This window comes from Podarcis cretensis (assembly GCF_951804945.1).
Source record: "Podarcis cretensis genome assembly, chromosome: 7".
Taxonomy (NCBI): domain Eukaryota; kingdom Metazoa; phylum Chordata; class Lepidosauria; order Squamata; family Lacertidae; genus Podarcis; species Podarcis cretensis.
In genome coordinates, this window is record NC_137176.1 from 82,433,743 (window position 1) to 82,458,361 (window position 24,619).

A 24,619-nucleotide genomic window follows, 5' to 3' on the forward strand; every position below is an offset into this window, starting at 1 on the left:
ACAAATCTTCAGCAGGCATGATAATGAAAGAGGCTGAGAGAGAGGGGAAATGGATTATTATCCTGAGAGATCAGAGTCTGAAAATAACAGGCATAAATGGCAAACTATGCAGAGAGTGCTCTCTGCACAGCAAGAACAGATGTAGCTTAGCATAACAATGGCCTAGTTCCCAAGTTGAGAGCAGTACACCTGGCTTGAGAGCAGTACATGTGAAAAGGATCTAGGAGTCTTGGTTGACCACAAACTTGACATGAGCCAACAGTGTGATGCGGCAGCTAAAAAAGCCAATGCAATTCTGGGCTGCATCAATAGGAGTATAGCATCTAGATCAAGGGAAGTAATAGTGCCACTGTATTCTGCTCTGGTCAGACCTCACCTGGAGTACTGTGTCCAGTTCTGGGCACCACAGTTCAAGAAGGACACTGACAAACTGGAAAGTGTCCAGAGGAGGGCAACCAAAATGGTCAAAGGCCTGGAAACGATGCCTTATGAGGAACGGCTAAGGGAGCTGGGCATGTTTAGCCTGGAGAAGAGGAGGTTAAGGGGTGATATGATAGCCATGTTCAAATATATAAAAGGATGTCACATAGAGGAGGGAGAAAGGTTGTTTTCTGCTGCTCCAGAGAAGCGGACACGGAGCAATGGTTCCAAACTACAAGAAAAAAGATTCCACCTAAACATTAGGAAGAACTTCCTGACAGTAAGAGCTGTTCGACAGTGGAATTTGCTGCCAAGGAGTGTGGTGGAGTCTCCTTCTTTGGAGGTCTTTAAGCAGAGGCTTGACAACCATATGTCAGGAGTGCTCTGATGGTGTTTCCTGCTTGGCAGGGGGTTGGACTCGATGGCCCTTGTGGTCTCTTCCAACTCTATGATTCTATGATTCTAAGTCGCCTTAAACCATAGTTCAAAACAAACTTAGTTCAATGTTCATAGTTCATAGTTCATAGTCATGTGGCTAACATTTTTGCCCTGCGCATTCCCCTCTATTTATAGGCGATGAAAATAAGGCAGGGGGCATCTTGTTTTATTCCTTATTTAATATTCCATTGATACCCCATGTTTCCTCAAGGAAACGATGGCTGTCCATCTCACCAGATGGTCCTCACAGCACCTTGTGAGGTAGGCTGAGATACAGTGACTGGACCAAATTATCTTCATGGCTGAGTGAGGATTTGAACCCCAGTCTCCCAGGTCATGGTCCGATACCCTAACCCAGGGGTAGCCAACCTAAGGCCCATGGGCCGGATGTGACCCAATCGCCTTCTCAATCCGGCCCATGGACAGTCCAGGAATCAGCGTGGTTTTACATGAGTAGAATGTGTCCTTTTATTTAAAATGCATCTCTGGGTTATTTGTGGGGCCTAGGAATTCGTTCATTTCCCCCCCTTAAAAATATAGTCCGGCCCACCACATGATCTGAGGGACGGTGGACCGGACCACGGCTGAAAAAGGTTGCTGACCCCTGCCCTAACCACTATACCACCCTGGTTCATTTCACTTATTTTAAGGGGAGAATCTTCCAAAATTCCTGCATTTGGGACCTCCTTTCATCTTGGTGTCAGGAGCAATCAATGGCTGTTATTACAATAAAAATAAAAATAGTAATACTGCACCCCCCCAATCCATTGTTTGCAGTGGAGGTGTTTATTATGGTAGTTTTTAATAAGGTCTAACAATTTAAAAAAATGTATGGGAGGCAATCCAGAGGGCAACAAAATATCACCTCAAGGACCACCTCTTCCCATATGAACTGACCCAGACCCTGAGATCATCTTCTGAGGCCCTCCTTCGTGTGCCTCCTCCTTGAGAAGTCCAGAGAGTGGCAACACGAAAACAGGGCCTTCTCTGCAGTGGCTCCCCGTCTATGGAACGCTCTCCCCAGGGAAGTTCACCTGGCGCCTTCATTATACACCTTTAGGTGCCAGGCAGAAACGTTCTTTTTTAACCAGGCCTTTGGTTGATCTTAATGACACCCAACACCCTTTTAGAATGTGGCTTTGGGGTGGGGGGTGTTACTGGGTTATTGCTTTTGGTTTGATTTTATATGTTGTGGTCTTGTTGTGAACCGCCCTGAGACCTCCGGGTATAGGGCGGTGTATAAGTTGAATAAAATCATCATCATCATCATCATCATCATCATCATCATCATCATCATCTTCAAAACTAAATCTTGACACTAGGAAAACACCCACCATCATGGTCAAAACTGAATGTTCCTTTGAAAGAACTGTAAGTGGGATAGCTCAGCTGGTAAAGCATAAGATTCTTAATTTCAGGGTCACGGGTTTGAGTCCCACTTTGGGTGAAAGATTTCTGCATTGCAGGGGGTTGGACTAGATGATCCTCGTGGTCCCTTCCAACTCTACAAATCTGTGATTCTGTATGCACAGTGTCAGCAGAATTGTTTGCTGCAATACTCAGGGAGAGCATTCCACAGATGGGGAGCCACTGCAGAAAAGGCCTTTTCTCACGTTGCCACCCTCTGGACCTCTCAAGGAGAAGATACATGAAGGAGGGCCTCAGAAGATGATCTCAGGGTCCGGGTAGGTGCATATGGGAAGAGGCAGCCCTTGAGGAAATATTTTGTTGCCCTCTGGATTGCCTCCCATACATTTTTTAAAATTGTTAGACCTTATTATAAACTCCTTAGTGGTGTTTCATCGCAGCAGGAGGCAGACCAGCAGCTCCCTGTTCAGGTGAGTGGCAGAGTGTAAGGGAATGGCGACAAATTGTGCCTTACCTCTAACACAGTTCATTTCAGACTTGGAATTTGGGTTTTCTTGCTCCATGGTTGAAATATACTTGGAGTGGAGATTGGATTTCATGCTCTTTATTCAGCTCATAGTGGTGAGGAGGAATAAAAGTTCCCCCAAAGTATCTGCTTTATATACATTAGTTACACAATGGGCTGCACGTGATTGCCTAATTCTGGGATTCTCCTGTAGGCCAATCAGGTTGTGGATTCACTTCCATCTGGAACTGGATTGGGTGGCTCCTGCAGACCAATCATACTGCTGCATTGTTCTAGGACCAATCAGACTGCTGCATTCTGAATCCTATTGTTCTAGGACCAATCAGACTGCTGCATTTTGGATCCTATTGTTCTAGGACCAATCAGACTGCTGCATTTTGGATCCTATTCAACTCGGTACATAACAATGGTTATTATAAATAAGGTTTTAGAACTCTTGGCTGGGACCCAGACATGCATCCATGCACTGAAGTGTTAAGCCAGAGCTTTGCTTGCTGTTTTCTTTCCACTGCTTCCCCATTTTGCTGAAGAGGCAAGCCTTTTCAGCAGCTTGTCTCTTCAGCAGCAGGAATTTCACCAGCTGTGAAGACCCAACTGTACAAGATTTTTAAATGCTGCTCATTCTTAGGTGATAAATATATCCGAGCCAAAATATTACATACTTCATTATCTCGGTCCTTTTCCAAGAAGTGACGGGCAACGTGGCTCGGAAGGATATTACGCAGCATGTTTTCGTTGTGCTCTCTTAACTCCTTCATCTCGTTGATTTCTTCTTTGGCTTGGCCACGCCACAGGAAGTCCAACCTGGCTGTGTATTCAAGCTGTAGAGGTGAGGAGAGGAAGGGGAAACGAATTAAATGTTAAGTCGCTTAGGGTTTTAATTACGTGAGCAAGTCAGGCACTGTGAGTTAGACGCCAGTCTCACTTGGAGATGGGCCTTCCCTTCCCCATTTCATCCTCACAACAGACCTGTGAGGTAGGTTAGGTAGTGTCAGGGAACTGCCATTGGAGCCAGAGGAGGAGGGAAGGCTCCAAAGGGATGCCGGAGAGGGTCCCAGTAGGGAGAGAGGCAGCCCATCCGCTGGGGAAGGAAATCAGCGTAACACCAGTGGAGGAGGGGGGCAGATGGGGGAATCGGAGAGAAGGCTCCAGAACTCCTCGCAGGAGACCAGCGGGGAGAGTAAGGGTCCTCCGCTGCCCACACCCTCCCTGCACAGAAGACTTCCGCGCAGGGAGAGTAGGAGGAGACTGGGCGTCAAAGAACTTCTTTGCTGGAAGAAGTTCAAGAAACGCCCACTGACGGATTCTGCCAGCGATTGAGGCAGCCACGGATGGGTGGCTGTCCGGACAGAAAGGGTTCACCCAGGTAACCCAGCCAGGTGTGGCGCCAATTTATGCACGAGCAACCCCCTAGAACCATTACAGGTAGGGTTGCCATATTTTGAAGAGCAAAAAAGAGGACACATTTGCCAACTTCTGCTTTTAACTACAGATCCCTGACGACTCTCATTTCAATACCCCTACTATACGTAGGCTATAGAAGTTGGGATATATTGCTGGTAGCAATGTTCTTAACTTTCAACAAAATAATAATAATAATAATAATAATACATATTTCTCACTCACTTGCCACATGAAAGTATTTGGGCCCATGTTCCCATCTTTGTGAACACAAGTGTGCACAGAACAATTGATTAAACTGTTTAACATGTACACTGGACACTCAGGTTGCGAACATGATCTGTGTGGGAGGCACTGCTGCCACCCACAGCGCTGCGTCTGTGCATGTGTGGGTTGCGATTTGGTGCTTCTGCGCATGCGTGACCGCCAAAACCTAGAAGTAACCCGTTCCGGTACTTCCGGGTTTCGGCAGGTCCATAACCTGAAAACATGCAACCTGAACCATCTGTAACGCGAGGTATGACTGTACATTCCATTCATTAAAATCAGTGAGGAGTGGGAGTGCGATGCATGGGGCTTTAAAAATTGTTTTTATTAAATATACAGTGGTACCTTGGCTTACGAACTTAATCCGTTCCGGAAGTCCATTCTTAAACGAAAGCGTTTTTAAACCAAGAATGAGAGGCACAAATACAAGATGGGTGACACCTGGCTTGAGAGCAGTACATGTGAAAAGGATCTAGGAGTCTTGGTTGACCACAAACTTGACATGAGCCAACAGTGTGACGCGGCAGCTAAAAAAGCCAATGCAATTCTGGGCTGCATCAATAGGAGTATTGCATCTAGATCAAGGGAAGTAATAGTGCCACTGTATTCTGCTCTGGTCAGACCTCACCTGGAGTACTGTGTCCAGTTCTGGGCACCACAGTTCAAGAAGGACACTGACAAACTGGAACGTGTCCAGAGGAGGGCAACCAAAATGGTCAAAGGCCTGGAAACGATGCCTTATGAGGAACGGCTAAGGGAGCTGGGCATGTTTAGCCTGGAGAAGAGGAGGTTAAGGGGTGATATGATAGCCATGTTCAAATATATAAAAGGATGTCACATAGAGGAGGGAGAAAGGTTGCTTTCTGCTGCTCCAGAGAAGCGGACACGGAGCAATGGTTCCCAACTACAAGAAAGAAGATTCCACCTAAACATTAGGAAGAACTTCCTGACAGTAAAAGCTGTTTGACAGTGGAATTTGCTGCCAAGGAGTGTGGTGGAGTCTCCTTCTTTGGAGGTCTTTAAGCAGAGGCTTGACAACCATATGTCAGGAATGCTCTGATGGTGTTTCCTGCTTGGCAGGGGGTTGGACTCGATGGCCCTTGTGGTCTCTTCCAACTATGATTCTATGATTCTATAAGGCATGCTTTCCCATAGCAGTGGGGGACTCAATTTACAAATGGAACACACCCAACAGGAAGTGAAACATGTTCTTATTCCAAGGCAACGTTCACAAACCAAAACATCTACTTTTGCAGCGTTCTTAATCCAAGTTGTTCATGAAGTAAGCTGTTCTTAAACCAAGGTACCACTGTGTGTGTGTGTGTGGACAAACTATCAATGGCTCCAAGCCATGATGGCTCTGTTCTGCCTCCACAGTCTGAATACCAGTTCCTGGAAACTACAGGAGAGTAGAGTGCTTTTATGCTCGAGTCCTGGCTATGGGTGTCCTACAAGCATTTGGTTGGCCAATGTGAGAACAGGATGCTGAAGTAGATGGGCCATTGACCTGATCCAGCGGATCCTCCTCTTAGGTGATATACCAAGAAAAAAAGCACACCAAGAACTCCGGCCAATGTACTCGCAAATCAATAGTCAATAGTAACAAAAACTAATCCATTCAAAAGTATATATTCTTTTTTTTTTTTTTTATTAATTTTTTAGAAAAATTTTCTTTTACAGATTTAAATAACACATTCACATCAACCATAATGCCAAATTCTTTTGGACTTCCCCCCGCTTCCTCCACAATCCTCATAATTTTATATTTATTTCACATTTCCTTTATAATTGTATTGCCAGTTAATTAATCTTTACAACTCTTATCCCTCCCACAATACCCTTTCTCATCACAAAGCCTCTTTAAATCCAACTAGCGTTGTCTGTTCATCACAAATATTTTCCAGATAAATCGTAAACTTTCTCCAGTCCTGTGTGAACTTGTGATCTTTTTGGTATCTAATTTTTCCTGTCAGTTTGTCTAGTTCAGCAAAGTCCATCAATTTCCGTCTCCATTCTTCCAATGTTGGTAATTCTTCTTGTTTCCATTTTTGAGCCATTAAAATTCTTGCCGCAGTCACTGCATATTGAAAAAGTTTATAATCACTTCTATTAATTTCTCTTCCTGTAATTCCTAACAAGAAAGCTTCTGGTTTCTTCACAAACGTGTATTTAAACATCCTTTTCAACTCATTATATATCATTTCCCAGAAGCCTTTTACTTTCTTACACTCCCACCACATATGGTAAAATGTCCCTTCCCTCTCTTTACACTTCCAACATTTGTTACATGTCTTATACATTTTTGCTAATTTTACGGGAGTGATATACCATCTATATACCATTTTCATAATATTTTCCTTTATCGTCATGCATGCAGTGAATTTCATATTTTCCTTCCACACCTTCTCCCAGTCTGCTAACTGTATATTATAACCAAAATCCCTGGCCCAGTGTATCATAACTGACTTAACTTCTTCGTCCTTTGTTTGCCATTCCAGTAACATTTTGTACATTTTTGACAATACCTTATAGTCATTATTAATTATTTCCTTCTGAAATCTAGACTCTCCTTCAATATATTTCCTCTCTTTACAATCCTTCTTAAACATATCATTTGTTTGGAAGTAGTGCAACCAATCATATACATATTTTTTAACTTGCTCATATGGCTTCAGTTTCCATTTCCCCCCTTCTTTAATTACAATATCTCCATAAGTCATCCAATCCTCTCTCATGTTTATCTTTTTAACACTCATGACCTCTAGTGGGGATAACCAATGTGGTACATTTGGTTCCAAAATATTTTGGTACCTGTCCCATATTTCTATAAGGGCACCTCTGAAAATGTGGTTGGCAAAACTTTTATGAGCTTTCTTCTTTCCTGCCCATAAATAGGCATGCCAGCCAAACCTATTATCAAACCCTTCCAAGTCCAGTAGCTTATTGTCTTTTAGTGTTATCCAATCCTTTATCCACCAGAGACAAGATGCTTCATAATAAAGTTTCAGGTCCGGCAGGGCGAAGCCACCTCTTTCTTTCGCATCAGTTAGTAGTTTAAATTGTATTCGTGGCTTTTTGCCCTGCCAGATATATTTTGAGATCATTCTTTGCCAATCTCTGAAGATCTTTGTCCCCTTGATTATTGGGATCATTTGAAATAGAAACAACATCCTTGGAAGCACACTCATCTTAATTGAAGAAATTCTGCCCCAAAAGGATAACTTCATCCTACTCCACACTTCGAGGTCTCTCTTAATATTGTTCCAAATTGTCACGTAATTGTTTTGGAATAAGTCAATATTTTTTTGGGTTAACCATATTCCTAAATATTTTACCTTCTTCGCCACTTCCATCTCTGTTTCTCTTTGCACTTCTTCAATCGCGCTTTGATCCAGATTCTTCACCATAAGTTTAGTTTTCCTTTTATTTAATACAAATCCGGCCACTCTTCCAAATTGATCAATTTCTTTTATGACTTCTTTTAAACTATTTGTCGGATCTTCCATCGTAATTACCAGATCATCGGCAAAGGCTTTAACTTTATATTGGTTTTGACCTACTGTTACCCCCTTTATTAATTCATTTTGTCTGATAGAACTCAGTAGGACCTCCAGAACCATGATGAATAACAGTGGTGAGAGAGGGCATCCCTGTCTTGTACCCTTCTTTATTTTCACTTCCTCTGTAATTACATTATTTACTATCAATTTAGCTCTTTGTTCTGTATATATCGCCTTTATACCATTATAAAAATCTTCTCCCACTTCCATCATTTCCAAATTTTTCAGCATAAATTCCCATGAAACATTATCAAACGCTTTCTCTGCATCCACAAACATTAAAACAGCTTGTCTCTCATTGCTGGCAGTCAAATATTCCAAAATGTTTATTATATTTCTTACATTATCCTTCATATGTCTGCCAGGTAAGAAACCTGCTTGATCTTTATGGATATGCTGTTGCAATATCTTCTTAAATCTTGATGCTAAAATACCCGAAAAAATCTTATAATCTGTGTTTAGCAGAGATATCGGTCTATAATTCTTCACTTGTGTGAGATCAGAGTCTTGTTTAGGTATGAGTGTTATGAAGGCTTCTTTCCATGTTCCTGGTATGTCCTGTTGTTTCAAGATGTTGTTCATAACTTCTTTAAGTGGTACCGTCAAGGAGTCCCTCATTTCTTTATAGTACGTTGCTGTAAATCCATCTGGTCCTGGTGCCTTTCCTTTTTTCATCTGTTTTATAATTTCTACTATCTCCTCATTCTCTATTGGAGCATTCAGTCTGTCTTTCATTTCTGTCGGGATCTTTTGCACCTTTTTTCCTTTCAAAAAGTTCTCTATCTTCTTTATATTGTTTTTCTCTCGCTTTGCATATAGATGTTTGTAGAAATCCAAAAATCCTTTTCTGATACCTTTTGGGTTCTCTATTTCCTCGCCATCCACAATAATTCTGTTAATTGTACCTTGCTCTTTCCTTTTTTTTATTTGCCATGCCAGCCATTTTCCAGGTTTATTTGCGAATTCAAAGTTCCTTTGTCTCAGCCTTTTAATGTTCCATTCAACTTCTTTGTTTATAATCATGGCGAATTGTGTCTGCAGAATTTTAATATTTTGTTTTATATATTCTGACAAGCATTACAAACTCAAATAGAGATTACAAACACTAACAGAGATTACAAACTCAAACTCATAAAAATATGTATGACACAATAATTCATTACAGAATTAGAGATAAGAGTTTATGAGTAGAGATAAGTTCATGTTAGTCCAGATTCGTCATAGAGGTCTTAGTTTCAATCACTGAGCAGAAGTCAGAAGTCAGTTATGGATTAGAAACCAGGACAGGGCCCTGTTTCAATGTATTCACCTTCATCAGCTAATTTTTAAAGGGTTGTGTAAGTTTGAAGACTTTTGGATAAATAGATCCTGTTATTTTCTACGTTTCTCAAGGATAACAACTACGTGTGGGTAGGTCAATGTGTATCTTGAGCTTTTCTGTGCATTTTCAATTTGGAAGTGAGCCTGTCACTGATACTTTTGAATGGATTAGTTTTTGCTACTATTGACTATTGATTTGCGAGTAGGGACCACTCCCACTATTGAAGTTTACATTGGCCTGAGTTCTTGGTGTGTGTTTTTCTTGGTATATTTAATAACAAGAACTTCTTCTTAGGTGATGCCTTACTTATGCAGAGGGGCCTTGTTTATGTGGGTACCTGCCATGGCAGGATTGGGGGTCCTGTACAACATGCATGTATAATAACCAGTGTTATATCTGAACATTCCTTTTTTAAAAAAATAATAATATTTATTCCAGTTTTAAAAGTTACAAAAACCCCCACTAAATTAAGCAAGAAAAAACAAAGCAATACATCACAATAGAAACAAACAGACAAAAAAAGAAAAAAAAATCACAGAAAAATACGAACAAAAAACAAATCAAACCTTCCCATAACTTATTTTTCATCTGCTTGTTTCCTTGACCTCCTCATACCTCCCTTTTTTGTATTCTAGTTCAATTAGATATTTCAGCAAATCCTTTCCATCTTTGTTTTTATCCTAATAATTTATCTTACCATACTGTAATTTTACATTCTCTTCTTTCACCAATTAACAATCCATTATTACTTAATCCTTTATAACATTTCTGCTAAAGCCACTATATCTGAACATTCCATACCAGCATTGAAAATACACGTGCTCGGACCACTCAGGGGATAAGGTAAAAAAAAGGAATGGGATTGCTTTAAAAACTGCCTGACAAAATATGGTTTCAAAACCAATACTTGGTTGTGCTTAGATTAATCTCACAGATATAATGGGGAAAAAACCTGATGTTAATAAAGGAATACAGAATATTTGTCACTTAAGTACTGAAGCCGCAAACAGATAGAGGGAAGTCAACTAATGCAGCAGGGATTCAAACTAGTTTTCCAGGACAGAAAGAAAGTGAATGTAAAGAAAGAAAGGAAAGAAGGATCACAAATGTATTTCTTTCTGAGAACCTGGCTTATAGAATATTCAAACTATTGTTTGTACCCTTTGAACAATTTTGTGTACTGGACTAATCCTTTTTCGGGTTTTTTAAATTTATTTATCACCCCCCCCCTTTTTCTTTTTTATAATTTTACTTTTTCTGTAATTTTTATTTTTATTTTTGGATACTTGGATGTAATGTTAAATTCATGCTTCCTATGTAAGTTTTAAAAAACGCAACAAAGATAACTTAAAAAAAGAAAAAAGAAAATACACCTGCTCTGCCCTTGTTTAAACTGAAGTTTACTTGCTTTCCTTTTTTCTTTCTTTTTTTTTTTGCACGGAACAAATACTGCTATCAGATTGATGGGCTGCCTTTTCTTTTAATGCTGTTTTAACGTAACTCTGAAAGCCAGAGCGCAATGAAATTATTGTAAGGGCATATTGTATTCAGCTCCAGAAATCGTTGCTTTTATGTTGCGTCAAGTCTCTGCTCCAAAAGCATCTGATTTATTCTAATGCCAAGGACGGCTAATGGAACTCTTTTTTTATTATTGTTATTTCAAATTTGGGGCTTAGCAGAACTCATCCTCCAGACATATTGACTATGTGAGATATATATCTAGGAGAAACCTTATTAGGAGCAAACAGTCTTGGTCATTTCAGGTTTTCCCAAGACAAATTAAGTTAAAGGCATGCCTGCTTAGCGTTCGGATTGGGCCTTGAACAAAAAGAAACAGACTCTTCATAAAGAATTGCTGGTGGACTGTAGCTCAAGAATGGGACGTATTTGATGCTTGTTTGCTCTTAATCCCCATTGGTGCAGGGTTTGCTAGAACTTTATTTTAGCAAAATACAGGACAGGGTGGGTTGGCTGGGAGACATTCCCCCCCCCCCCCAAATCTGGTGCTGAAGTGACTTCAATGCAATCCATTACAATCTACTGCAGCCTAACTGAATGGTCCTTCTGGAATTTGTCATGCACACACATACGCATGAGTTTGTAAATCTCTGTGCTTGGCTACCCAGAGCTTAAATATATGACCTTTCACACACCTTTCAAAGACATGCATTTGGAGAGGACCCCTAACTTGGCACAGAGAGCGAGATGAAATACAGTGGTACCTTGGATTATGAACTTAACTCGTTCTGGAGGCCTATTCTTAACCTGAAAGTATTCTTAACCTGAGGTACCACTTTAGCTAATGGGGCCTCCCGCTGCCACCGCGCCGACAGATCACGATTTCTGTTCTCATCCTGAAGCAAAGTTCTTAACCCGAGGTACTATTTCTGGGTTAGCAGAGTCTGTAACCTGAAGCGTCTGTAACCTGAAGCATCTGTAACCTGAGGTACCACTGTACAGGACAAAACTGTATCAATACAGGACATAGCATTTTACATTGAAATACAGGACAATCCTGTTATACAGGACAGGTGGAAACCCTATGGTACTGTGGATTACTGTCCCAAGCATTTGCTAACCTTCACTTTCCCAGAGAACACTTTCTGGATCACAGCATGGTTTGCAGGCACATGGCATAGCTCAGCATCTGGAGCTCAGAGCAGTCTGGAGACTGAAAAATGCCTGGATGGGTGATTGTGTAGCACAGTCCTCTTCAACTTGATGCCTTCCAGATGTTGTTGGACTACAACTCTCATCATCCTTGATCATGGCTGGGGCTGATGGGTCTTGCAGCCCAACAATATCTGGACTTGGCGTGATGATCTAGGAGACCCCGCCCCCCAGCTGCTTTACATAGGGCTGCCATACGTCAGCTCAACAACAACAACAACATGCGTGTGATTTAGAACAGAAAAAAACAGCCAGAGGGGAAAGTATCAAGAAGACTATCTTCTTAATTGTCCTTAAGCATAGTGCTTCATCCTTTCCCACAAGAGGTCACCACCCATTAGAGCAGGGGCTGCTAATTCTTTTAGCTCCTGGGCACATTTTGATTTTTGACATCTGGATGCCACTCTCTCTGGTCACTTCTCTCCTCTCTCTCCAAGATCAGCCCTTCCAAGAGAAAAGAGGGAGAGAGAAAGCGTGCGCACGCACACAAACATTTCCAAGGGATCTGGAAAGATGCTAGATTTAAGTAGAATTCATCTGAGTCTTGGCAAGCACATAGATCTGAAACAGGAAGTGGGAAAGAGTGTCAGTCTTCTAACTTCCTCCTTCACCTCTACGCACTTTTCAAGGGAGAGGAGTTTGGATTTGATACAGTGGTGCCCCGCAAGATGAACACCTCGCAAGACAGAAAACCCGCTAGACGAAAGGGTTTTCCGTTTTGGAGGCGCTTCGCTAAACGAATTTCTCTATGGGGTTGCTTCGCAAGACGAAAAAAACTTTCGAGTTCCCGTGGGTTTTTTCCGCTCCCCCCCCTTTCCTAAGCCACTAAGCCGCTTATCAGCTGTTCCGCTGATAAGCCGCTTAACAGCTGATCGCTAAAAGCCGCTAGACCGCTAATAGCGCTAATCCGCTAAGCTGTCAATGGGCTTGCTTTGCAAGACGAAAAAACCGCTAGACGAAGAGAATCGCGGAACGGATTCTTTTCGTCTTGCGAGGCACCACTGTATCCCACTTTATCACTACCTTAGGGAGTCTCAAAGCGGCTAACATTCTCCTTTCCCTTCCTCCCCCACAACAAACACTCTGTGAGGTGAGTGGGGCCGAGAGACTTCAAAGAAGTATGACTAGCCCAAGGTCACCCAGCAGCTGCATGTGGAGGAGCGCAGACGCAAACCCGGTTCCCCAGATTACGGATTTACCACTCTTAACCACTACACCACACTGGCTCTCCAAAGGAAAGCAACCGGCATCACAACTTCATGACCAAGGAGGCAGGGTGTGTGGGTTGTGGGCACCACACCCCTGCCTTAACAAAGTGATGCAATCACAGACACCATTGGGATAAATTACCCTGTCTCTGCTGAACTCAACATCTGGGGCACAGATAACCTCCCAAATTGTCTCACAATACAGACCGTTTGCATCCACCTTTGCTTGGGGATTTGATTAATTTGGAATGTGTTGTAATGCTGGGAAAGACAGTTGGAGAACTGAGAACCTAGATCAGGACTCGTTTATCCGGCCCACGGAGACCCCTGCTGCCTCCCGCTCTTACCGGCGCTGCACTGCACGGCTGCCCACTTCCGGGTCGGAGCAGCACCGGAAATAGCTTCTGTGCACGTGCAAGCATTATTTGCACACGCGCAAGTGTTATTTCCTGTGCACATCCGGGTCGGAGGAGGCCCGGGCACATGTGCTCAAGCTATTTCCAGTGCTCCTCTGACCTGGAAGTGCGCCAGAAATAGTGTGTGCACACTCGTATGGGCACGCGCTCTCCTGCCCTCCAGCCTGCCGTGCGATCGGCACTGGAGACACTGGCCCGAGACGCAGTGTTTGCTGACCCCTGACCTAGATTATATATATATATATAGAGAGAGAGAGAGAGAGAGAACAAAACTGCATAGAGAAGGATACTTTTTCTCCCTAATCAGTCTTTCTTTAAGGTTAATTAGACATCCAATTATTGAAGGTCATAAAATTCTCCTGGTTGATATTTCATTATTCGCTCCAAATGGCAGCCATTAGTCGGAAGGTAATTGCTAAGGAGCCACTGTGGCTATTTTCCACTTTTGGGGAGAATGTGAAATAAAGAATAACCCTTTGCCTTACCTGTTGGCCGTGGTAAAATACAGCAAGCAGAAACATGGCCATGAGGAGCAAGGAGGCTTCCTTTGTCCCCAAAAAGTCTGTGCTAGAAAAAAGGTGGGGGAAAAAAGAAAGAGTAGGAATCGCAAAGGTTCAAATACAAAGAAATAAAATAAAAGACCCACTGTGTAGGGTCCAAGCGCAGGAAAAAGGTTAACCTTTATCACAGTGGAAGCATCTATCTTGAACTAAGGCTGCCTGGGCCAAACCCACTGTCCAGATTAACTGCATAGTGTGAAGCTACATATCTTGCATTATTGCTATTCTTAGTTATTAAATTCGTATCCCACCCTCATCTGAAGATCACAGGCCAGCCGGCAATATAAAAATACAAAATGAGAACACAAAATGCATAATAAAACAAAACAACAACACCAAACGCAGGGGAGCCCAATTCTTACTGGGAAGGCAGCGTGCAAAGCTGATCTCTTCATTCCTCCACTGTGGCTAGAACAGAGATTCCTGCACAGTGCTTGATTTACGGTACATATAAGCTCAACAAGCTATAGCTTAGGGCCCCATTCTCTTGGGGGGTCCCCCAAAAAATTAAAGGAAAAAACCTGGATGTACATTTCCAAAATATAAGATAAAAAACTAATAAAACAAAACCTACATACAGCAACAGTGTTTTGTGTCGTGGAGGCTCCTGTGATATAAGTCATGGGCCCCGCCTGCTCGCCTGCTCCCTAAAATATCACTGGCTTGCTCATTTCTATATATAGGGTGCCTACATTCTGCATGGACTGGTTGCATGGCAACATGGGCAAATGGCTTGAGATACCTATGAGGTCCATAAATGACCATATAGCATATATTCAACACAAAAGCAGCAACAATTTGTTGTTGATAAAGGACAGCCAGACATATAAAGCATCCCATTGCCATCAGTAGCTTAGGGCCTCATCAAACCTATATCCGGCCATGTTCCTGCACTAGGTATGCATTGGAGCTTTAGGGGAGTAACCCCCACTGGTGCCATTATGTCATTTAATCCTCAAAACCTCTAAGTGGTTTTCATCAAATGTCCTATCAATATCAAAGTAGGGTTACCAGATATTATGTACTGAAGTTCTCATACTGGGCCAGCAGGGGGATACTGTAGATAGTTTTCACTTAGGTCCACATATGCAAATAAGGGATTGAAAGTGACGTTCAGTGATTGGATAGTTACAGAAAATTGTTACAGTTGCATGGTAGTGAAGCTCTATATAAGCAGGTTGGCTGAACCCTTCAGTTCTGTTCTGACCCGTGAATAAACAAGAGCTGTTTGAAGAATTGCTGTGTCGTCTGATATGTTCACCCACTATTTAACACCAGACGTCCCCGTTTCCCGGGGACAGTCCCCAGATTTGTGAATAAGTCCCCAGACAAATTCCATCCCTGGAATGTCCCCGGATTTCATGTAATGTCCCCGGGAAACGCAGCAGCGGCAGACTCAGCAGCCCGGAGCAGTTGGCTCTGGCTGGCTTCAGGAGCTGCTCGGAAGTCCCCATATGATGGTGGGGCAGGGGGTCTAAGATGCAGCTTCCGGGCTGCCTCTACCTTTCCTCTGAAAGGCAGTGTAAAGGCTCGATTCCCAGCTGACGGATCCCTGCCCCCTCCTGCTTGCACACAAGTAGGAATGGGATTGGGGCTTGTTATGTACTGAGTTGAATAGGATCCAAAATGCAGCAGTCTGGTCCTAGAACAATAGGATTCAGAATGCAGCAGTCGGATGGTCCACTGGAGCCACCCAATCCAACTCCAGGTGGAAGTGAATCCACAATCTGATTGGCTTACAGGAGAATCCCAGAACTAGCCAATCATGTGGGGCCCATTGTGTAAATAATGTATATAAAGCAGACATTTCGGGGGAACTTCCATTCCTCACTACTATGAGCTAAATAAAGAGCATGAAAACCGCACTCGACTCTGAGTATATTTCAGGGCTGCTCCGATGGAGAGGGAGGCATCGCGCTGCCCAAGCCTCATCACTGCCGCTGGTCTCAGCCGTCCTTCTCCACCTTCCCCATGCCTGACCCTGGAGTGCTGTGTCCAGTTCTGGGCACCACAGTTCAAGAAGGACACTGACAAACTGGAACGTGTCCAGAGGAGGGCAACCAAAATGGTCAAAGGCCTGGAAACGATGCCTTATGAGGAACGGCTGAGGGAGCTGGGCATGTTTAGCCTGGAGAAGAGGAGGTTAAGGGGTGATATGATAGCCATGTTCAAATATATAAAAGGATGTCACATAGAGGAGGGAGAAAGGTTGTTTTCTGCTGCTCCAGAGAAGCGGACACGGAGCAATGGATCCAAACTACAAGAAAGAAGATTCCACCTAAACATTAGGAAGAACTTCCTGACAGTAAGAGCTGTTCGGCAGTGGAATTTGCTGCCAAGGAGTGTGGTGGAGTCTCCTTCTTTGGAGGTCTTTAAGCAGAGGCTTGACAACCATATGTCAGGAGTGCTCTGATGGTGTTTCCTGCTTGGCAGGGGGTTGGACTCGATGGCCCTTGTGGTCTCTTCCAACTCTATGATTCTATGATTCTATGACCCACTGTGCACTGCTTCCCCACCACCACCACCGAAGAACTCAGGGGCTGCCCAGGCTCATGGAGAAAGGCGATAGAAGCCTTGGAGGGAGGGGAAATGTGGTGGTTGAGGTCAAGGCGACGGTGGCCCCTCTGCCACCGCCATCGCTGCAGCATCAACATCCCGAATGTGGAGTGATTAATTAATTAATTAACTAAAGTGGATTCATTGAAAAAAAATCTGGTAAAGGTAAAGGGACCCATGACCATTAGGTCCAGTCGTGACCGACTCTGGGGTTGCGGCGCTCATCTTGCTTTATTGGCCAAGGAAGCCGGCATACAGCTTCCGGGTCATCTGGCCAGCATGACTAAGCCGCTTCTGGTGAACCAGAGCAGCGCACGGAAACGCCGTTTACCTTCCCGTTGGAGCGGTACCTATTTATCTACTTGCACTTTGACATGCTTTTGAACTGCTAGGTGGGCAGGAACAAGGACTGAGCAACGGGAGCTCACCCCGTCGCGGGGATTTGATCCGCCGACCTTCTGATCGGCAAGTCCTAGGCTCTGTGGTTTAACGCAGTGTTTCCCAACCTTGTGCCTCCAGCTGTTTTTGGACTACAATTCCCATCATCCCTTGCCACTGGTCTTGCTAGTCAGGTTGGGAAACACTGGTTTAACCCACAGCGCCACCCGCGTCCCACGTATTCACTGAAAAAAAATCTGGTAACCTTATATTAAAGGCCCCAGGTAGTTCCATGCAGGACTCTACAATTCTTGTGCATGAGTGTTTCATTGACAGTCACACTCCAACATGGGTTTTGTAGTCTTCAGTTCCTCGGGAGGCTGTGTTTGTGAGGCTCCTACCTGTGAGAGGGGTAGGGGAGTAAGGATTGCAGGGGGATGTGAACAGATAAGATGTCCCCTTCCTACACATTGCCTTCCCAATAAGAATTGGGTTCCCTTCTGCTTGTGATTATTTCAGGAAAAGCAAGGCCTGATGCTGCCTGCTACATAATTAAGGCAATTTCTCGTTCTGCCCTCACTTTTCTGCGTTCAGAAAAGTGAGAGAGGGAGGAAAATACAGCTTTAGCTTCTCTCAGACATTCACACCTGATGCCTGTACCCCACCCTCATTTCCATGCGACAGCCTAGCCGGCAATTGACAAGAGAGCTGCATTTTTTGACAGTAATAGGAGTAAAAGATTGACACCTCAAACCATCCGTGGTATTGCTTTCCTATTTGTGGATCCATAATAAGGACACCCTTTTTCATTTCTGATGAATCCGTTTTCCAGCTGATGAGATATTCCCAGCACCACTAAGGAATTATCTTGCCTAGATATGAGATGACTTGGTTAAGGCTCTCTATTTCTCAAGGCTATTTTTACTTTCGTTATTTGAAGAAATGAAAGGATGTTGTGTAAGGATCTGTTTATATACCCAGCAGAAATGGCAAATCTCTCTCCCCCCCCCTTCCCCTGAACTGCAGCACTTCAGTCAGCACAATATGTTCACGAGTGCTGGAGAGGGTCAGGGGGGGAAGAAAAGGGTATTCCAGACTTGAAAAGGCCCTAGTAGAGAAAATCCCTGAGTGTAGAAAGCTAGCTTACCAAGGATAAACCCAAGTTGAGCCCTTCTCCCTGACATGCTAGATTTCCAATAGCAGGAAGTTTGGGGCAAGGGAAGCAGTCAAAGCAAGGACTTCCCACCTTGATAGTCTGCAGTAGTTTCCTCAAGAAAAGCTGAATGTAGAAACTAGTGCTAAGTCATGACAATGGGAAAAGTAAAAAAAAACCTAAGGAATGTATAGTCATGGACCAAAAAATAAATGAATCATGCAACATGAAAAAGAGACATCTCAGAGAAAAGAAAATTGCCTTTCCCTCCTAAGGCCCCAAAATACTATTTATTTTATTTTATTTTGGAGGTGGGGAGCAAATCTAGTCCAACATACTTACAAGATTCATAGAATCATAGAATAGAATCATAGAATCATAGAGTTGGAAGAGACCACAAGGGCCATCGAGTCCAACCCCCTGCCAAGCAGGAAACACCATCAGAGCACTCCTGACATATGGTTGTCAAGCCTCTGCTTAAAGACCTCCAAAGAAGGAGACTCCACCACACTCCTTGGCAGCAAATTCCACTGTCAAACAGCTCTTACTGTCAGGAAGTTCTTCCTAATGTTTAGGTGGAATCTTTTTTCTTGTAGTTTGGAACCATTGCTCCGTGTCCGCTTCTCTGGAGCAGCAGAAAACAACCTTTCTCCCTCCTCTATGTGACATCCTTTTATATATTTGAACATGGCTATCATATCACCCCTTAACCTCCTCTTCTCCAGGCTAAACATGCCCAGCTCCCTTAGCTGTTCTTCATAAGGCATCGTTTCCAGGTCTTTGACCATTTTGGTTGCCCTCCTCTGGACACTTTCCAGTTTGTCAGTGTCCTTCTTGAACTGTGGTGCCCAGAACTGGACACAGTACTCCAGATGAGGTCTGACCAGAGCAGAATACAGTGGCACTATTACTTCCCTTGATCTAGATGCAATACTCCTACTGATGCAGCCCAGAATTGCATTGGCTTTTTTAGCTGCCGTGTCACACTGTTGGCTCATGTCAAGTTTGTGGTCAACCAAGACTCCTAGATCCTTTTCACATGTACTGCTCTCAAGCCAGGTGTCACCCATCTTGTATTTGTGCCTCTCATTTTTTTTGCCCAAGTGCAATACTTTACATTTCTCCCTGTTAAAATTCATCTTGTTAGTTTTGGCCCAGTTCTCTAATCTGTCAAGGTCGTTTTGACAGATTGTTACTGTCTTGATGAATACTTTATGTAATTAGTAACAAATTTGGCAGGTTTGCTCCTAACGCCATCCATTTACATGGAGCTTTGATCTGACACAGCAAAACAAATTTTAAGTTTCTTAAGCCAGGAGGCTCAACTCCTGATTGAAATCCACTGCAAAGTGTAAATATTCCCAAGCACGACTTGCATGTTGTTCCCCAAAGTTGCAGATCCCCCAATTCCGCTTTCAGTAGTTGGGAGACAAACTCACGCCAAGGTACAAAGGCCTGTTCTTGGATCTGTTGCAAAGTACACTGCCCAAACTGTACCGTATACTGAAACACAGGAAACTACCTTAAACCAAGTCATCCCGCTGGTCTATCTAGCTCAGTACTGTCTACACGGACAGGCAGCAGCTATGAAGCTTTTCCAGCCCTAACTGGACATGCCAGGGACTGAACCCAGGACATTCTGCATTCAAAACCTGTGCTCCAGTGTGTTATGGAGGTGAAATAAAAAAATTAAGGTCTTATATATATAATAAATGTTCATAAATGTACCAAGCAAACACGTACATAAATATATAAACCACATGTCTGAAGCAGCACAGGAAAACAGCCCTGAAACCATTTTGACTCCCAAACTGACCAAATGATTTCTCTGCAAGGTTAAGGGAAATGGAAAAGCCTCCCCATTGCCTTTTCATTCACAAATCCTGTCTTAAGGGTATGTCTGTGTATGAACGGGGTGAGCCTGTGACCTGGCTCAGGAACGAAGTATTTATCATGACAAAAGACTGGCCAGGCTCCCCAGGGTATCCAACCAAGTAAGCATTAACAGGTAACCTGCCAGACAGGAGGTAAACAATGCACTCAGATTTCTGTTGTAGACCGCCCTTTCTGTGATGCAGGTATGATGTTTCTGGGGGTGGTCTTGGACTCCAGGGCTGGCAATTTAAAATGTCTATATAAAGGCGGGCACACCTTGGTTTGGGGTCCTCCTTCTGCGTGTGAAGGGGCACCCTGTTGCAACAGTTCAATAAAGATCAGGCTTACTAGCTGCTTTGCTTCTCAATATTCTCTGGTTGGCCTCTGTTATTTTCTCTGACCGATGGAGAACCTACAAAGGACTCTATAAGGGCTCTTGTGTCCCCCATAAGGGAATAAGGGCAGATTTTTGTTTATTATAGAGGGAAGAGGGGTAATTTAATGTCATCAAAGATCCCGGGCTGCAGGCATTTAAAGCTGCGTTAAACACTTACTCTCCATTGTGATTGATGTCGTCGTATCGCAGGAACAGCGAAGCGTAAATGGTCTCCGTCAGGAAGCAGTAAATGGCAATCATAATGAGCAGCACTGCGAGCTTGAGGACGGAATTGAGGCGGAGGAACACGGCACAGGTCACCATTGCCAGGATGCCGGTGAAGACGAAATACTTTGGAAAGGAGATTGGGATAGGAATTCGTTTCAGCTTCCAGCGCTCATGAATCTGCATTTCGTTCCCCCCAACTCTGGCTGTCTATTTCCAGGCTGCTACTGTTGGCCATACTTGCAGCCCGGGTTGGAAAGCCCTCTGGGAAGGATTCTTCATTAAATTATCTTTCCATTGATATATAATTTTATGGTATTACTCTGAAAAAAACCTGGTGTTATGAGCCATCAAACCTCAGAAATACACTTTTCCCAAAAAGTTTCCACTGGTGTAGAATTGCAGCCTCTGATCATTATCACATGTCTGCATATCACCTGTCTGCTCCACTTTGGACTCTGTGAGGCAGGTTATGCTGGGCTACCCAGTGAGCTTGACGGCTGATATTTCCCTACTCAAAGGCCAACACTCTATTAAACCACACTGGTTTCAACCAGTAAGGAGGCAGTCCTATGGCAAGATATGCAGTTTGGACATGGCAGAACTTCGGTTGAGCTTGAGCTTGAGGCCAGTGTATGTCCCCCCAAAGTGGTGTTCTGACACTTAAGCTGGATCCTAACTCTGTTCAGCTCAGCCACGTGATCTGGGGAGAAAAGGTGGTACGAGCCAACCTCTATTTTAAAGGCCTGCTTTGTGTCTGACAGGTTTGGAGCTCCTGAACAGGGTTTGGATCTAGTGTATAGTGGTACCTCTAGTTAAGAACTTAATTCCAGGTGGAAGTGAATCTGCAACCTGATTGGCTTACAGGAGAATCCCAGAATTAGCCAATCACATGGGGACCATTGTGTAAATAATGTACAGTGGTACCTTGGGTTAAGTACTTAATTTGTTCCGGAGGTCCATTCTTAACCTGAAACTGTTCTTAACCTGAGGTACCACTTTAGCTAATGGGGCCTCCTGCTGCTGCTGCGCCGCTGCTGCACGATTTCTGTTCTCATCCTGAAGCAAAGTTCTTAACCCGAGGTACTATTTCTGGGTTAGCAGAGTCTGTAACCTGAAGCGTCTGTAACCCGAGGTACCACTGTAGCTTTATGCTGGCTTGATTTACTCCAGCTTTCTCCCTGAATTGTTTGTATTTGTAACAAGAACAACCAATGTGATCAAGTTAGATGTAGCTCAATGACGAGCAATAGCTCTCCAGGATTTCAGCCAGGGGGTGCATTTCCCAGTCCTATCTGAGATATTCTACATGCAAAGTGGTCGCTGACTTCAGTGACGGGGGGTGGGGTGGGGAGGCCTCGGCAGTGACAGTCTCTACTGCAGTCTCTACTACTCTCTTGTGGAGCCTTGGAATGGGAAGGTTAGTTGTGAATCAATGCTCTGCCTTTCTAAAACAGTCCGCTCAGAATTACCTCTGGGTAGGAGCAAAGGTCCGTCAAATACACAGAAGAGTTGAAAGTCTGGTTCTTAAAGGGCATCGGTATGTCAAAATCACACCATAGCTGCGGACACAGAAGGAGAAGAATTTTTATTGCAAAAAAATCAAGTCATTTATGCGTCAACCATATGAGAGTGATTAAATACTGGCTTTGGGCAACATCTGATGTTAGAGTAAAAGGCAAAGGTAAAGGTACCCCTGCCCGTATGGGCCAGTCTTGACAGACTCTGGGGTTGTACGCCCATCTCACTTAAGAGGCCAGGGGCCAGCGCTGTCCGGAGACACTTCCGGGTCACGTGGCCAGCGTGACATCGCTGCATCTGGCGAGCCAGAGCCGCACACGGAAACGCCGTTTACCTTCCCACTGGTAAGCGGTCCCTATTTATCTACTTGCACCCGGAGGTGCTTTCGAACTGCTAGGTTGGCAGGCGCTGGGACCGAGCAGCGGGAGCGCACCCCGCCGCAGGGATTCGAACCGCCGACCTTTCGATCGGCAAGCCCTAGGCGCTGAGGCTTTAACCCACAGCGCCACCTGCGTCCCCTGATGTTAGAGTAGACTCACTCAAATCAATGGTTCAACATTGACAAGGGATATTACCTTGTGTGTGTATGTGTATTTCAGTCGATAGGTCCCTTTTTTGCCTATCAAAAATCCCTCAAAGTAGCTTAAACGGTAAAGATAAAGGGACCCCTGACCATTAGGTCCAGTCGTGGCCGACTCTGGGGTTGCGGCGCTCATCTCGCTTTATTGGCCGAGGGAGCCGGCGTACAGCTTCCGGGTCATGTGGCCAGCATGACTAAGCTGCTTCTGGTGAACCAGAGCAGTGCACGGAAATGCCATTTACGTTCCCGCCAGAGTGGTACCTATTTATCTACTTGCACTTTGACATGCTTTCGAACTGCTAGGTGGGCAGGAGCAGGGACTGAGCAACGGGAGCTCACCCCGTCACGGGGATTCGAAGCGCTGACCTTCTGATCGGCAAGTCCTAGGCTCTGTGGTTTAACTCACAGCGCCACCTGCGTCCCCAACAAAATAGCTTACAACAGAATAATAACAAATTAAGAAAATAATGAAGCATCACTAGCAAATCTCACTGACAAGATTAAAAATATTAAAATGGCAGGTAAAATAAAAAATTCTCATAAGGTTTTGGGCAGAAGGAAGGTGCAGCATAGGCCAAGAACAATGGGCGAGTGTCGCCAGCCTCCCTGCTTGGCAGAGCAATGAATCAGAATTGGCGTGGAAAGAGAATTAAAGGATTATTATAATATTACTATTACAATCACTTTATTAATTGCCTCCTACACCAACATTTCAAGGTGATTACCATGAGTGTTCATTTGTTAGGGTTTCAGTTTTGTCTTAACTGTAACTGCTGGTTTTGTTGTCTTCAACTGTTTTTAATTATTTTATGTGTAATAAACCCTTTTATCCAGGCAGACCCTGTTTGGGTTGGTGGAGCTAAGCCTATACAGTGGTACCTTGGTTTACAACTATAATCCCTTCCAGAGGTCCGGCTGTAAACCAAAACAGGTTGTAACCCAAGGCGTGCTTTTGCCAATGGGGCCTCCCCCCCAAAAAAAAAAATTGGTTGTAATAATAAAAAAGGGACATGCACTTCCAGGTTTGACGTGGTTGTAATCCAAAACTGTTGTAATCCAAAGCAGTTGCAAACCAAGGTACCACTGTATGGTGTACCTAAAAGTTGGAGAACCTCCAGAACCAAACAGTGAGAACCAATTTCCTGGTCATGAACAGTTTAGATGTATGAGAAACAGGAACGTGTCAATGAATTAAAGCTCTTTGCTAATTCAGTCAAATCTGATTTGGGTTATATTTATATCTCTTAGTCTATGAAAAACTGAATTATCACAGCTGACTATATGTAGTCGGAAGATAGATTGATAGATCAAAACTTTATTTGCATTAGCCACTAGACATAGCAATAAGATAAAATATACCAGGGATAGAGCTGAGCAGTTTGCTGTACAAAATACATTTTTTTTATTATACTGTAAAAAAAGGTAAAGACCCCCGGATGGTTCAGTCCAGTCAAAGGCGACTATGGCATGAAGTGCTCATCTCGCTTTCAGGCCGAGGGAGCTGGCGTTTGTCCACAGACAGCTTTCTGGGTCATGTGGTCAGCATGACTAAACTGCTTCGGGCGCACTGGGACAGAATGACAGAAACCAGAGTGCATGGAAACACTGTTTACCCTCCTGCCACAGCAATACCTATTTATCTACTTGCACTGGCGTGCTTTCAAACTGCTAAGTTGGCAGGAACTGGGACAGATCAACGGGAGCTCACCCTCTTGCGGGGATTCGAACTGCCGACCTTCTGATCAGCAAGCCCAAGAGGCTCAGTGGTTTAGACCACCCGCTTCCCTACAAAATACTTTT

General features: G+C 43.9%; 1 protein-coding gene across 2 annotated transcripts in view; it reads right to left on the reverse strand.

The window, feature by feature from the left end:
- The window catches only part of ADCY8 (adenylate cyclase 8), a 134,518-nt gene that overhangs the window by 14,691 nt on the left and 95,208 nt on the right, over positions 1-24,619 (reverse strand). For both annotated transcript variants that reach the window (XM_079984166.1, XM_079984165.1), the window contains 4 exons: positions 22,191-22,280; positions 20,672-20,844; positions 14,081-14,162; positions 3,415-3,573 (listed from right to left, as the gene is read on the reverse strand). In XM_079984166.1, the coding sequence (XP_079840292.1) occupies positions 3,415-3,573; positions 14,081-14,162; positions 20,672-20,844; positions 22,191-22,280 (504 nt within the window). The remainder of the gene's footprint in view (positions 1-3,414; positions 3,574-14,080; positions 14,163-20,671; positions 20,845-22,190; positions 22,281-24,619) is intronic.